Source organism: Schistocerca americana, chromosome 2, assembly GCF_021461395.2.
Source record: "Schistocerca americana isolate TAMUIC-IGC-003095 chromosome 2, iqSchAmer2.1, whole genome shotgun sequence".
In the NCBI taxonomy this organism is placed as follows: domain Eukaryota; kingdom Metazoa; phylum Arthropoda; class Insecta; order Orthoptera; family Acrididae; genus Schistocerca; species Schistocerca americana.
In genome coordinates this window covers 3923224-3935909 of record NC_060120.1, presented here as the reverse complement: position 1 = coordinate 3935909, position 12686 = coordinate 3923224, and the positions used below count along the sequence as shown (strand labels likewise).

General features: G+C 38.3%; 1 protein-coding gene across 2 annotated transcripts in view; it reads right to left on the bottom strand.

Moving 5' to 3' along the window:
- The window catches only part of LOC124592171 (ATP-binding cassette sub-family C member 4-like), a 307575-nt gene that overhangs the window by 17078 nt on the left and 277811 nt on the right, over positions 1 to 12686 (bottom strand). For both annotated transcript variants that reach the window (XM_047131809.1, XM_047131810.1), the window contains exon 22: positions 3801 to 3961. In XM_047131809.1, coding sequence (XP_046987765.1) covers positions 3801 to 3961 — 161 coding nt within the window. The remainder of the gene's footprint in view (positions 1 to 3800; positions 3962 to 12686) is intronic.

Genomic DNA, 12686 nt, shown 5'->3' with positions numbered 1-12686 from the left:
TACAAATAGCACAATGCTTAGATCGTGCTGTACCTACATGCTGGACAAAACAGAAAGGACAAGATGGGAAGAGAGAATGCTGATGCTGGTGTTGTGGTGGTCATAGCTGCTCGAGCCAGCCTTGGTCTGCTCAACGCTGCAATTGCCACTTTGTTGTGCAAGCTACTTGTTGTCCTAGTGGACACATCTTGTGACACTACTGCCACATTGCTCCACACTTCAATTTGGTCACCGGCTGTTCAAGAAGCTTCAAAAGATGGTACTATTTGCAAAACTCCTGCCAACTGGGTATTTTTACAGGGTAACGCCTTTTGGCACACTTCTTGAACGGAGTTTAACAGATAATTGTGTCATGCACCCTAGAGTCTGAATAAGAGTCTTTATGGGCATCAGTAATGAATTGACACAGATAAGGCCATGAAATTCATCTGGCCGGGCCCTGTAGGACTGCATTGGTGGAACTCAACTTGCGTCACTGTGACATGTGTTCATTTACAATGGTAGCTGGTCAGTAAACTCCACATGTAATAAAAAATAAGAGCTGTCAGTTCTTGTAAAGGGGAAATCTGACACAGTTAATGATACACTGTAAATGTAATCCACAAGAGGAATAAGGCTTTGCACAAATTTGAATCTATCACACCAAAAAATGCAGTCTGAGTCTTCTTTCATAAGCTGCCCAATCCTCAGCTGAATCATCATATGGAGGAAAAGTGGGTGGATAGACCAGTGGAACAGTACTCCATCTCTCAGTAGCCAACAAACTGGTCACTACCAAAGTAAGTGTTCAATCAGGGCCAGCAGGGCCGTCCATAACGACTAAACTTGATGAAACCACACTTACAGACGGTACACATGGAAACTGTTCCAAACTCATCACCAGTCATGTAGTAACCAAGTAATATATGAAACCGACCCAAGTAACACAAATATGGCTTTATTCATTATCCTCTGAACAATAATGGAAAAAGCCACTTGTGACTACTCCACACATAAGTAGACAAAAGAATCATAAAGAAGGTGCAACATAAATGATACACAGAACAATTGATGTGAGTGGCACAGACTAAAAGAACATAATGAGGGTGAGTCAACGCTGCTCGTATACAGGCATGATTCACCAATAGATGGCACGGTGGAGACCATGCCATGGGCGTATTTCCTACAGGTGGCCTCAAGTATCTGGCTTCTGCTGGTTCAGTTGGTGGTTGAGTTAAGTACACATGTGCAATGACACTGCACTCATACTCACATGCAATAATAGCACGATACGGAATATACCTTATCCCACACTACCCCTTTTAACTTACCTTTGAAACATTATATCCTGTTCTCTTTGTATGAACACGCCGCAAGGTAGCGAGGTGCCATATTGTTTATTTCCATGACGTGAGAATCATGATAAGTAGTTCATTAGCAATTGGGTACTCATTAATTGTTTCAGCCCGGGCACTATCTACAAAAATGCTATCAATCAGTGTCCTAATATCTTGCTGTACATGACATGGAAAACTGACTACTGAAATTAAATTGAAACAGCCAATAATTTTTCCTGCCTGTATCTTTTAAGAAATCTAACTTGAAATATCCACAAACTATTAATTTTTCTACTTGTCTGACAGGTAGCTCAATAAAGCATCTCATATATTTTTCGTAAATACCTGAAAGTTTCCTGTAGGGGGTCTGTAGACTGTTACAATCATCAGAGAAGTATTCTGCAGTAACAACTTGCAAGCACGTGCTTCTAGATTATGATTAACACAAAAACTATTTGTTTCAGTACTTTTGACTTTGTGTCCAACTTTTACATAAGTAGCAACTCCTCGTTTTTCCATATTAACTGTACGCAAAAATGATGCAGGTCTGTAATCCCTGATAGTTAACTTCTCCTTTCCTGTGGTTATATGGTTTTATGGTGTTCAGAGAGGCACAGAACATCTATCACTCCAGAATTTTTCACATCATCTGGCATATAAGATGCCTTATTTTCTAATCATCTGGTGTTCTGATGAAACAAATTATTATTATAATTATTATTTGGAAACTGTTAAATATATTAGGGTGCTGTTCTGTTCTAATTTCTTTCAATATTGGCTATAATCTGATTCTAAACTAAAAATATGCCCCTTTGATTCCAATAATCACAGGAATTTTGTCTTGTGTGCTTGTAGCCCCCCTTAAACTTACTGCAAGATGCATAGCTAATCTCTCCTTCCCCCTCCTATTGAGGCACAAGCCATGATTTGTGTGTCTCCATCTCCTGATTGCAGCAACTGGCATGACACAGATATGAGACTTTGTTTCAGAAATTTGTGCAGCCCTTCATTAATGTGCCTAACAGCCATGTTAACCCACGGCGGGTCAAGTCGCTGCAGAACATCCACAAACCACACACGAGTGTGTGATATTGTTGCTCTTATTTCCTCCAGGTCAACTTTATGCTATATTCTAAGTTGCTAGCCACGCTGTTTCTTGCTCTTCCTACTATAAGTACCTTATCCTCTCCATCAAGATCTCTGCACAAGGTCGCTATGCTCTCTGTCACCTGGATTAGCTTGGCACTAGGTTTCATGACGCTTGTGACCTTGTTTTCCCTGTACTAATTGACCTACACCTCTCTGATGACTGCTCCCTATTAGCAAGACTCATTTCTTTCTATGTGACTTTTCTACTGATATAGTCTTAAAGTCATTCTTATGAATCTGGTGCACTCTACTTAGTTTAAAAACTGGTTGAGGCTCTTCTCTGACTTCAGGTAACAAGTCAAAGTGATTGCTAACCAGTATTTCAAATGCAATTTCTGAGGTTTTCTCCTTTTTCCTGTTACTTATCAACTTCTTCCAGTTTCCATTGTTTCTTTCCCCCTTCAATCTATCTAATTCGAAATATGGCATTTCTAATTCTGCCTGAAGAGCATAAATCTTTCTTCTCTGTTCCACAATTTTCTTGTCTTAGCTACGTAATCTATAAGTCCATGAAAGAGCCTCATCTGACACTTTTTTGGCTTCCCTGCTGCATTCTCCCCAGGGAAACACCAACCACAATCCTGACATGTTTCTCCCATGTCAATTAACTTACAACGATATTCACATTTGCCAGAAAGTGAAAAATTATATTTTAAGTCATGCAGCTAACTTCCAGGCGTCAAGCAGGTGTAAAAAAAAAACATGACAGATGTTCATTGAATGTAGGTGGTAGAAGACACAAAGTGAATGAAAACTAAAAAGCACAATATTTTCTAACAACAATCCTTAACCAACTCTGTCAGGATTATGTAAAGCACTTTAATTAATCCAAAATAACATATAATAAGCATATGGTGGACATATGTTAACACTAGCTTGTAAACATACCACTGATATTCATTAAATGTAGATTTTAAGCCACGGAAGGCAGGAAATGAATGAAAACTAAAAAAAAGCATGATATTTAGAACAACAGTATTAAACAGACTCTATCTGGAAACTTGGGGAAGCACTGTAATCTATCCAAAACAATTCATAACACTCCACCACTGCTGTTGTTTATGTCTGAGTGCTTGAGTGTGACTACCATCGCTAACTGCCAACCAATGGACATCAGCAAAAGACAATAAATTCGCTAGCTTACAGAACCTGAAATTTCTGCATCCATAAAAGGAGAGAGAGAGGTTGCGGGACACAGAGAGTTAAAAGAATAAAGTAAGGACATCAGTCAGGACTTGGACCAAGGCAAGACAGTATGACAGGGCAAGAGGATCACTCGTATCAATACGGATTGTTCTTATTAAATTAGCATGCAAATATAGCAGTTATACATACTGTGGGTCAACATTTGCAGTAGCTTCATCAAGTACGAGAACTTTGTTGTTTCTGAGAATAGCTCGTGCAAGACAAATCAGTTGCCTTTGTCCAGCACTAAAATTGCTGCCACCTTCATTGACATGATACTCAAGGGTGTCAACAGCGTCTTTCAGTTCCACCTGAAATATGTTTAACATTAAAGTGCTAAATGATCATTTATTAGGGATAGTGCAAATAAATCAAAAATTCATGCAGGATCATACATGAATTTTATGTTTAATTTTATTACTGAAGTTGGAAATTTTTTGTTATATGAACTTGGAGAAATCCTATTTCATCTGTTCATTACACTCTGTTGTAAGTGAAAGGGCAACATTTGGTCACCAAAAATGTTAAAGTAAACATTCTGGTACATATTCACACTAACTTGATTCATGGTAAAAAGCACTCCCACCTCTGGCCTGACTAACAAGCTCCACACCCTGCGGGCTACGTGCTTCACTGAACTCTCAGTACACTTGATGTTACTTAGTTAGTTAGGTAGACTGCAATGATGTGGAATGAGATTTTACATTCACACTGCAAATTAATTTGTGCATACAGTTACATTCGGAACATTTCTAAGTTTTTTAAAAATTTTTTAATTACAAAAAGAAAAAAAGATATACAAATGTGTATTAGTAACTGCTACCCACCACGTTCTACACATTACAGTAACAGAAATTCTTCTACAGGATAAAAGTTGTCAAGGAGAAACTTTCCCAGTTGGTTTTCAAATTTTACTTTACTGTCTGTCAGACATTATATCACTGGGTAGCTGATCAAAAATTTTTGTTAAAACATTTTGGACCACTTTTTGTGGGGTAATGGATGACTTTTTTGTTCTGGTATTGTAATTATGTATATTTTTGTTCCTTTTGAACTACGTGGATTATTCACAACAAACTTCATGAGGGAATAAATATACTGCGAAGCAGTACTCACAATCCTCAACTCCAAAAGATGTCTACAAGGTGATCATGGGTGAGCACCACATATTATTCTTACAGCATTTTTTTCTGCAATGAAGACTGTCTTTCTTAAAGATGAGCTACCCCAGAACATTATTCCACATGGTATTACTGAATGAAAATATGCAAATATGTCAACTTACTGATTTGTCTCTCCCCCACTGTCCCACATCATTTGAACTGAGGCAAAACTGTGACTTATCAGACTGTTCAACATGCTTGCTTGCAGCCAGTTATGGCCCAGTTTCTGTGTGTTGCTTTGTGTGTCACTGTGAACAGGGACCTTCTGCCAGATACCTGACTCCATCTGACCATTGCATGCAGTCCCCTTCACAGTGTTCACTCAGAAAGTGGCTGAGATGAAACTTCTAATGTACCAGACAGAGATTCCATTTGTTTACCAGTCAATACACTCTCATAGTTCAGTAGCTGATCATGTATCATTAATACCAAAGTCTCAATAGTTTATGGTCAGTGGTTTATTAATTAGCATCAGGTATTGTAATGAAGTAGTTACCTTGGTAAATTTATGAAACTCTAAAATTGTGGATTTTGTATTCTGTAAGCAACTGATAAAACACACTGAAGGTTCACTTTTGTCTTCAAAAACATGTATTAAACTCATGTATGCATGGAATTAGAATGTATTTTATTTCTAAATTAAAAATCTTGTTGTTGTGGTTCTCATTCTGAAGACTGGTTCGATGCAGCTCTCAATTCTACTCTATGCTGTGCAAGACTCTTCTTCTCTGAATAACTACTGCAACCTACATCCTTCTGAATCTGCTTACTGTATTCATCTATTGGTCTCCCTCTAAGATTCCCCCCACCCCCTCCCCTACACACACTTCCCTCCAGTAGTAAATTGGTGATCCATTGATGTCTTAGAATGTTTCCTGTCAACCGATCCCTTCTTTTAGTCAAGTTACAAACTTCTTTTCCTCCCAGTTCTATTCAGTACCTCTTTGTTAGTTACACAATCTACCCATCTATCCTTCAGTATTTTTCTGTAGTACCACATTTCAAAAGCTTCTATTTTCTTTTTGTCTAAAACGTTTATCATCCATGTTTCACTTCCATACATGGCTACACTCCATACAAATATCCCCAGAAAAGAGTTCATAACATTTCAATCTGTATTCTGTGTTAACAAATCTAGCTTATTTGGAAATCCTCTTCTTGCCACTACCCATCTATCTTTTAGATCCTCTCTACTTCTGCCATCATAATTTATTTTGCTCTCCAAATAGTAAAATTCTTCTGCTACTTTAAGTGTCTTGTTTTCTAATATAATTCCCTCTGCATCACCTGATTTAATTCTACTAAATTCCATTGTTTTTATTTTTATTTTGTTGATATTCACCTTATATCCTCCTTTGAAGAAGCTGTCAATTCTATTCAACTTCCCTTCCAAGTCCTTTGTTGTCTCTGACAGAATTACAATGTCACTGGCAAACCTCAAAGCTTTTATTTCTTTTCCCTTGACTGTCATTCCTACTCCTAATTTTTCTTTGGTTTTCTTTACTGTGTGCTCAATGTACAGATTGAATAACATTTGGGGCAGGCTATAACCCTGTCTCCCTCCTTCTCAACCACTGCTTCCCTTTCGCACCCCTCGACTCTTTTAGCTGCTATCAGTTTTGGTACAATTTGTAAGTAGCCTTTCACTCCCTGTATTTTACCCATGCTACCTTCAGAATTTCAAGAAAAGTATTCCAGTCAACATTGTCAAAAGATTTTTCCAAGTCTACAAATACTATTAACAAAAGTTTGCCTTTCCTTAGCGTATCTTCTAAGAGAAGTCATAGGGTCAGTATTGCCTCACATGTTCCTTCATTTCTCCAGAATCCAAACTGATCTTTCCTGATAATGGCTTCTAGCAATTTTTCCATTCTTCTGTGAAGAATTTTTGTTAGTATTTTGCAACTGTGACTTATTAAACTGATAGTTCAGTAATATTCATATCTCTTACAACGTGCTTTCTTTGGAATTAGAATTACTACATTATTATTGAAGTCAGAGGGTATTTCACCTGTCTCATATATCTTGCGTACCATGTGAAACAGTTTTTGCATGGCTAGCTCCTCCAAAGGCTATCAGTAGTTTTGACAAAATGTCTTCTACTCCAGGGGCCTTGTTCCGTCTTACATCTTTCAGTGTTCTCTCAAATTCTTTTCACAATATTGTATCTCCCAACTCACTTCATTTACATTCTCTTCGCTTCCTACACTATTGCCTTCAAGTTCATCTGCCTTTTATAGATCCTTTATATACTCTTTCCACCTTTCAGCTTTCCCTTCTTTGTTTAGTTCTGGTTTTCATCTGAGTTCTTGATACTCATACGGTTGTTTCTCTTTTCCCTAGAGGCCTCTCTAATTTTCCTGTAGACAATATCTATCTTTCCCTGAGTCATATGTGCTTCTAAACCATAGCAGTAGTCATCTAGCCATTCCTGCCTAGCCATTTTGCAGTTCCTGACAATCTCATTTCTAAATGTTTGTATTCCATTTCATCTGCTTCATTTGCTGCATTTTTTTACATTTACTACTTTCATCAATTAGATTTAATATGTCTTCTGATATCCAAGGGTTTCTAGTACGATTTATCTTTTTACCTATTTGATCCTCTGCTGCCTTCACTATTTCATCTCTCAAAGTTTCCAGTTTGCCTTCTAATGTATTAATTTCCAATTTTCCGGCAATTGTTGTCTAATCCTGCCCCCCAAACTCTCAACAATCTTTGGTTCCCTCAACTTCAACAAGTCCAACCTCCTTAATTTCCTACCTTTTGCAGTTTCTTCAGATTTAATTTTCAGTTCATAACCAATAAAACATGGTCAGAGTCCACATCTGCCTCTGGAAATGCCTTACAATTTAAAAGCTACTTCTGAAAACTCTATCTTACCATTATATAATCAGTCTGCAGCCTTCTGGTATCTCCAGGTCTCTTTCATTTATACAGTCTTATTTCATCCAAATGTTAGTGATGATTAAATTATGTTCTGTGCAAAATTCTACCAGGCAGCTTCCTATTTCAATCTTTTCACCCAGTCAACATTGATCTACTATTTTCCAATTCTCTTCCTTTTCTTACTATAAATTTCCAGTCCTCCATCACAATTAAATGTCCCTTAACTGTCTGAATAATTTCTTTTATCTCATTACACAATTCGTCAATCTCTTCATCATCTGTGCAGCTAGTTGACATACAAACTTGTACTACTGTGGTGGGTGTGCGCTTCATGTCTATATTGGCTACGATAATGTTTTCATTATGCTGATAATAGTAGCTTAAACACATTCCTATTTTCTAAATCTTTATCAAACCTACTTCCATATAACCCCTTTTTTTATTTTGTATTTATAAATCTGTATTCACCTGATCAGAAGCCCTCTTTCTCCTATTACCAAACTTCTCTAATTTCCACTACATCTAATATCAACCCATCTATTTCCTTTTTAAATTTTTTAATCGATTAAGGGATCTATTAATATACAGTCTTTAAGAAAGAAGTTGGGAGAATTGCAGTACTGGTTAGAAACTTCCACTTTACACTTAGTGTAAATGAGCACTGGCTATATTCATCAGAAATTGACCTCAATATTCCATTTGGTTACTCCTTAGCTAGTAGTTACTGCAGATCAACAATTGGACATGGGTGTGTTGCAATATATATTAAGAATGGACTAAATTTACAATACTTTACTATTGATGTCACAGACCTGTGTATAGACACCACCTTTGAGGCTGCAGTTGTACATATACCTAAACATAATATTATTGTTGCATCTGTATATTGCACACCATCTTCTAGTGAATATGAATTTATAGTAATTATATATAAACAAAGATGAGGTGACTTACCGAACGAAAGCGCTGGCAGATCGATAGACACACAAGCAAACACAAACATACACACAAAATTCTAGCTTTCGCAACCAACAGTTGCCTCATCAGGAAAGAGGGAAGGAGAGGGAAAGATGAAAGGATGTGGGTTTTAAGGGAGAGGGTAAGGAGTCATTCCAATCCCGGGAGCGGAAAGACTTACCTTAGTGGGAAAAAAGGACAGGTATACACTCGCACACACACACACATATCCATCCACACATACAGACACAAGCAGACATATTTAAAGACAAAGACAATATATAATTTTTCCCACGTGGAATGTTTCCCTCTATTATATTGAATTTATAGTAAATTTAATGAACTGTTAGTCTTACTAACTTATAATGAACTGTTAGTCTTACTAACTTAAGCCTAAATATAAATACCAAAGAATCTTAATTTTTGGTGATATTAATATGGATATCAGGGTACAGAGTCATATCATATTGGAATTCTTGGATAACCTAAGAGCTTTTGATTGCTATTGTCTAAATGATAAGCCTACAAGATATAATACATGCTTAGACAATATAATAAGTAATATCCATGAAAATAATGTTGAAATTGGAGTAGTCAAGTTAGGCCTAGCTGACCATGATGGCCTATGGATTACAGTCCCAGTCAGCATTCCAGATGAACAACACAAAACTGTTAGACCTATGAATGAATGCAACATAAGAGAGTTTAGAACTAGATTAAGGTCAGTTAACCGGAATGACGTCTTATCCAAAGATATGTGTGTGAATAACACAAGCAAATTATTTATAGAGGAAATTGCAAGAATATTTGATGAGTGTTGTCCCAGATTAGTAAAAAAACAGAATAATAACCAAGTTCATAAACCACAGAGACTAAATAATTGGTTCACACCATACCTCAACAGCATCATGATTATGCTTCTTATGTTTAAGGACAGATCTCATAACAGTAGCAAGTACAAAGAGATGTACATTAGAATAAGAAAAATTTATAGAGCTGAAATAAGCTTGGTAAAACGTAGGGCAAATGATAACTATATTCTTAAATCCAGAAACAGCTGTAAAGCTGCCTGGGAAGTAATTAAAAGTGAAATAAATAGACCAACAGCTCAACTAGCTATACCCATAGCCCCAGGTATCTTAAATTCACACTTTATTAACTTCAGTTTACGACAAGATTTGTCTCCCCCCAAAGCCATGCTTGATGCTAAAACCCTTTTAGGTTTAATTAAGAAAATAAGAATGTAGTTCATAAATTCCGCTGGGCAACAGTAACTGAAAATTATGTTAGCAAAGCAATAGACAAACTAAGTGGTTCGAGAGCAGAGGACTTCTATGGTCTGTCAAACTTTGTCATAAAGAAGATATCAAGTGATCTTCTGTCCCCTCTAACCTCTCTCATTAACCATATATTACAGCAAGGGATTTTCCCCGACTGTTTGAAAATAGCAGTAACTATTCCCATATTTGAGAAAGGAGATAAATCAAATCCAAGTAACTATCGCCCTATCTCATTAATCCCAATAATATCTAAAATAATCGAAGACTGTGTTCACCAGCAAATGAATCACTATTTTGAGAGGAATAACTTGTTAAGTAACACACAGTATGGATTCAGGTCTAAACTATCCACAGTTAAAGCGGTTGAAAATATTGTTAATGATATATATATGATGGCTTTAAAAACAAATTAATCCCTTGTGCTACTCTCCTAGACCTGAGTAAAGCATTTGACACTGTATTCGCTAGTACTTTTATCATGAAATTAAGACACTACGGCATGGAAGAGTACAATTTGTTAGTGTAAATGGGCAGCTGTCAAACCCACAAACAATAAAAAGAGGTGTGCCACAGAGCTCCGTACTTGGGCCCTTCCTGTTTGTAGTGTGTGTTAATGACATGACATGCTCTATGCAGGCGATACAACTTTTATCAATTCAGGACAGACTCTTGAATCTGTACGAGGAAAAAATAATATAATATTTGAAAAATCGGTTCATTGGTTTAGTGCAAACTCCATGTACATAAATGAAACAAAAACTGAGGAAATATTCTTTAATTTGAAGGTATCAAACAAAGAAAATAAGTCTGTTAAACTGTTAGGAATGATGATTGACCAGAAACTTAGCTGGGATAAACATATCACATACGTCTGTTCTAAACTTGCACGTGCTATGTTCCTACTTTATAAGCTTAGGAATAATGTCAGCCAAAACTTACTGCTGCATTCATATTTTGCTTATATCCATCCCCATCTTTCATATGGTATTCTGCTCTGGGGAAATTCTCCCAATTCAGTATCAATTTTTAGATGGCAAAAAAAAAAAGCTCTTCGATGTATAGTGGGTTTATCTCCTAGGGATACATGCAGGGAACATTTAAAAAAAAAACTTAACATCATGACAGTTTCTTCTTTGTACATCTGTTATTGCTTATTACATCTAAAAGAAAACATAGCTCAATATCCCATTAAGTCATCTGTCCACACAATTGATCTCCCATACTATAGATTGTCCAAGATACATATTAGTTATAAATATGTAGGCCACGAACTGTTTAATATGCTCCCTAAAATTGTACAAACAGTATCTAAAAATAAATTTAAGACAACATTGGGTTAATGGCACAAAGGTAAAGCATTTTGCTCAGTTGATGAATATAAAGATTGTAATATGGCAGATATGCTGTTTTAACATAGAGAAAGGTACCTCTGCCTGTAGTAGGACCTAAATTTGGAAAAACAATATCTAACATACAGGCATAGACCTATTTCGAGTGCTCTATATTTGTATCAATATCTTGGGATAATGACATTGTGTTATCAACATGTATATGATAATGACATAGTGTCATCGACATGAATACGTCAACTTAATATAAATTTGTATAATGTTTTCTATTTTATTGTGAAATTAACACTATATAAAATTCCAAATGTGTGCTATTGTACTACACTAACATTCATATGATTTACACTCCTGGAAATGGAAAAAAGAACACATTGACACCGGTGTGTCAGACCCACCATACTTGCTCCGCTGCGCAGCATTTGTGCACCGCCGCCGTCAGTGTCAGCCAGTTTGCCGTGGCATACGGAGCTCCATCGCAGTCTTTAACACTGGTAGCATGCCGCGACAGCGTGGACGTGAACCGTATGTGCAGTTGACGGACTTTGAGCGAGGGCGTATAGTGGGCATGCGGGAGGCCGGGTGGACGTACCGCCGAATTGCTCAACACGTGGGGCGTGAGGTCTCCACAGTACATCGATGTTGTCGCCAGTGGTCGGCGGAAGGTGCACGTGCCCGTCGACCTGGGACCGGACCGCAGCGACGCACGGATGCACGCTAAGACCGTAGGATCCTACGCAGTGCCGTAGGGGACCGCACCGCCACTTCCCAGCAAATTAGGGACACTGTTGCTCCTGGGGTATCGGCGAGGACTATTCGCAACCGTCTCCATGAAGCTGGGATACGGTCCCGCACACCGTTAGGCCGTCTTCCGCTCATGCCCCAACATCGTGCAGCCCGCCTCCAGTGGTGTCGCGACAGGCGTGAGTGGAGGGACGAATGGAGACGTGTCGTCTTCAGCGATGAGAGTCGCTTCTGCCTTGGTGCCAATGATGGTCGTATGCGTGTTTGGCGCCGTGCAGGTGAGCGCCACAATCAGGACTGCATACGACCGAGGCACACAGGGCCAACACCCGGCATCATGGTGTGGGGAGCGATCTCCTACACTGGCCGTACACCACTGGTGATCGTCGAGGGGACACTGAATAGTGCACGGTACATCCAAACCGTCATCAAAGCCATCGTTCTACCATTCCTAGACCGGCAAGGGAACTTGCTGTTCCAACAAGACAATGCACATCCGCATGTATCCCGTGCCACCCAACGTGCTCTAGAAGGTGTAAGTCAACTACCCTGGCCAGCAAGATCTCCGGATCTGTCCCCCATTGAGCATGTTTGGGACTGGATGAAGCGTCGTCTCACGCGGTCTGCACGTCCAGCACGAACGCTGGTCCAACTGAG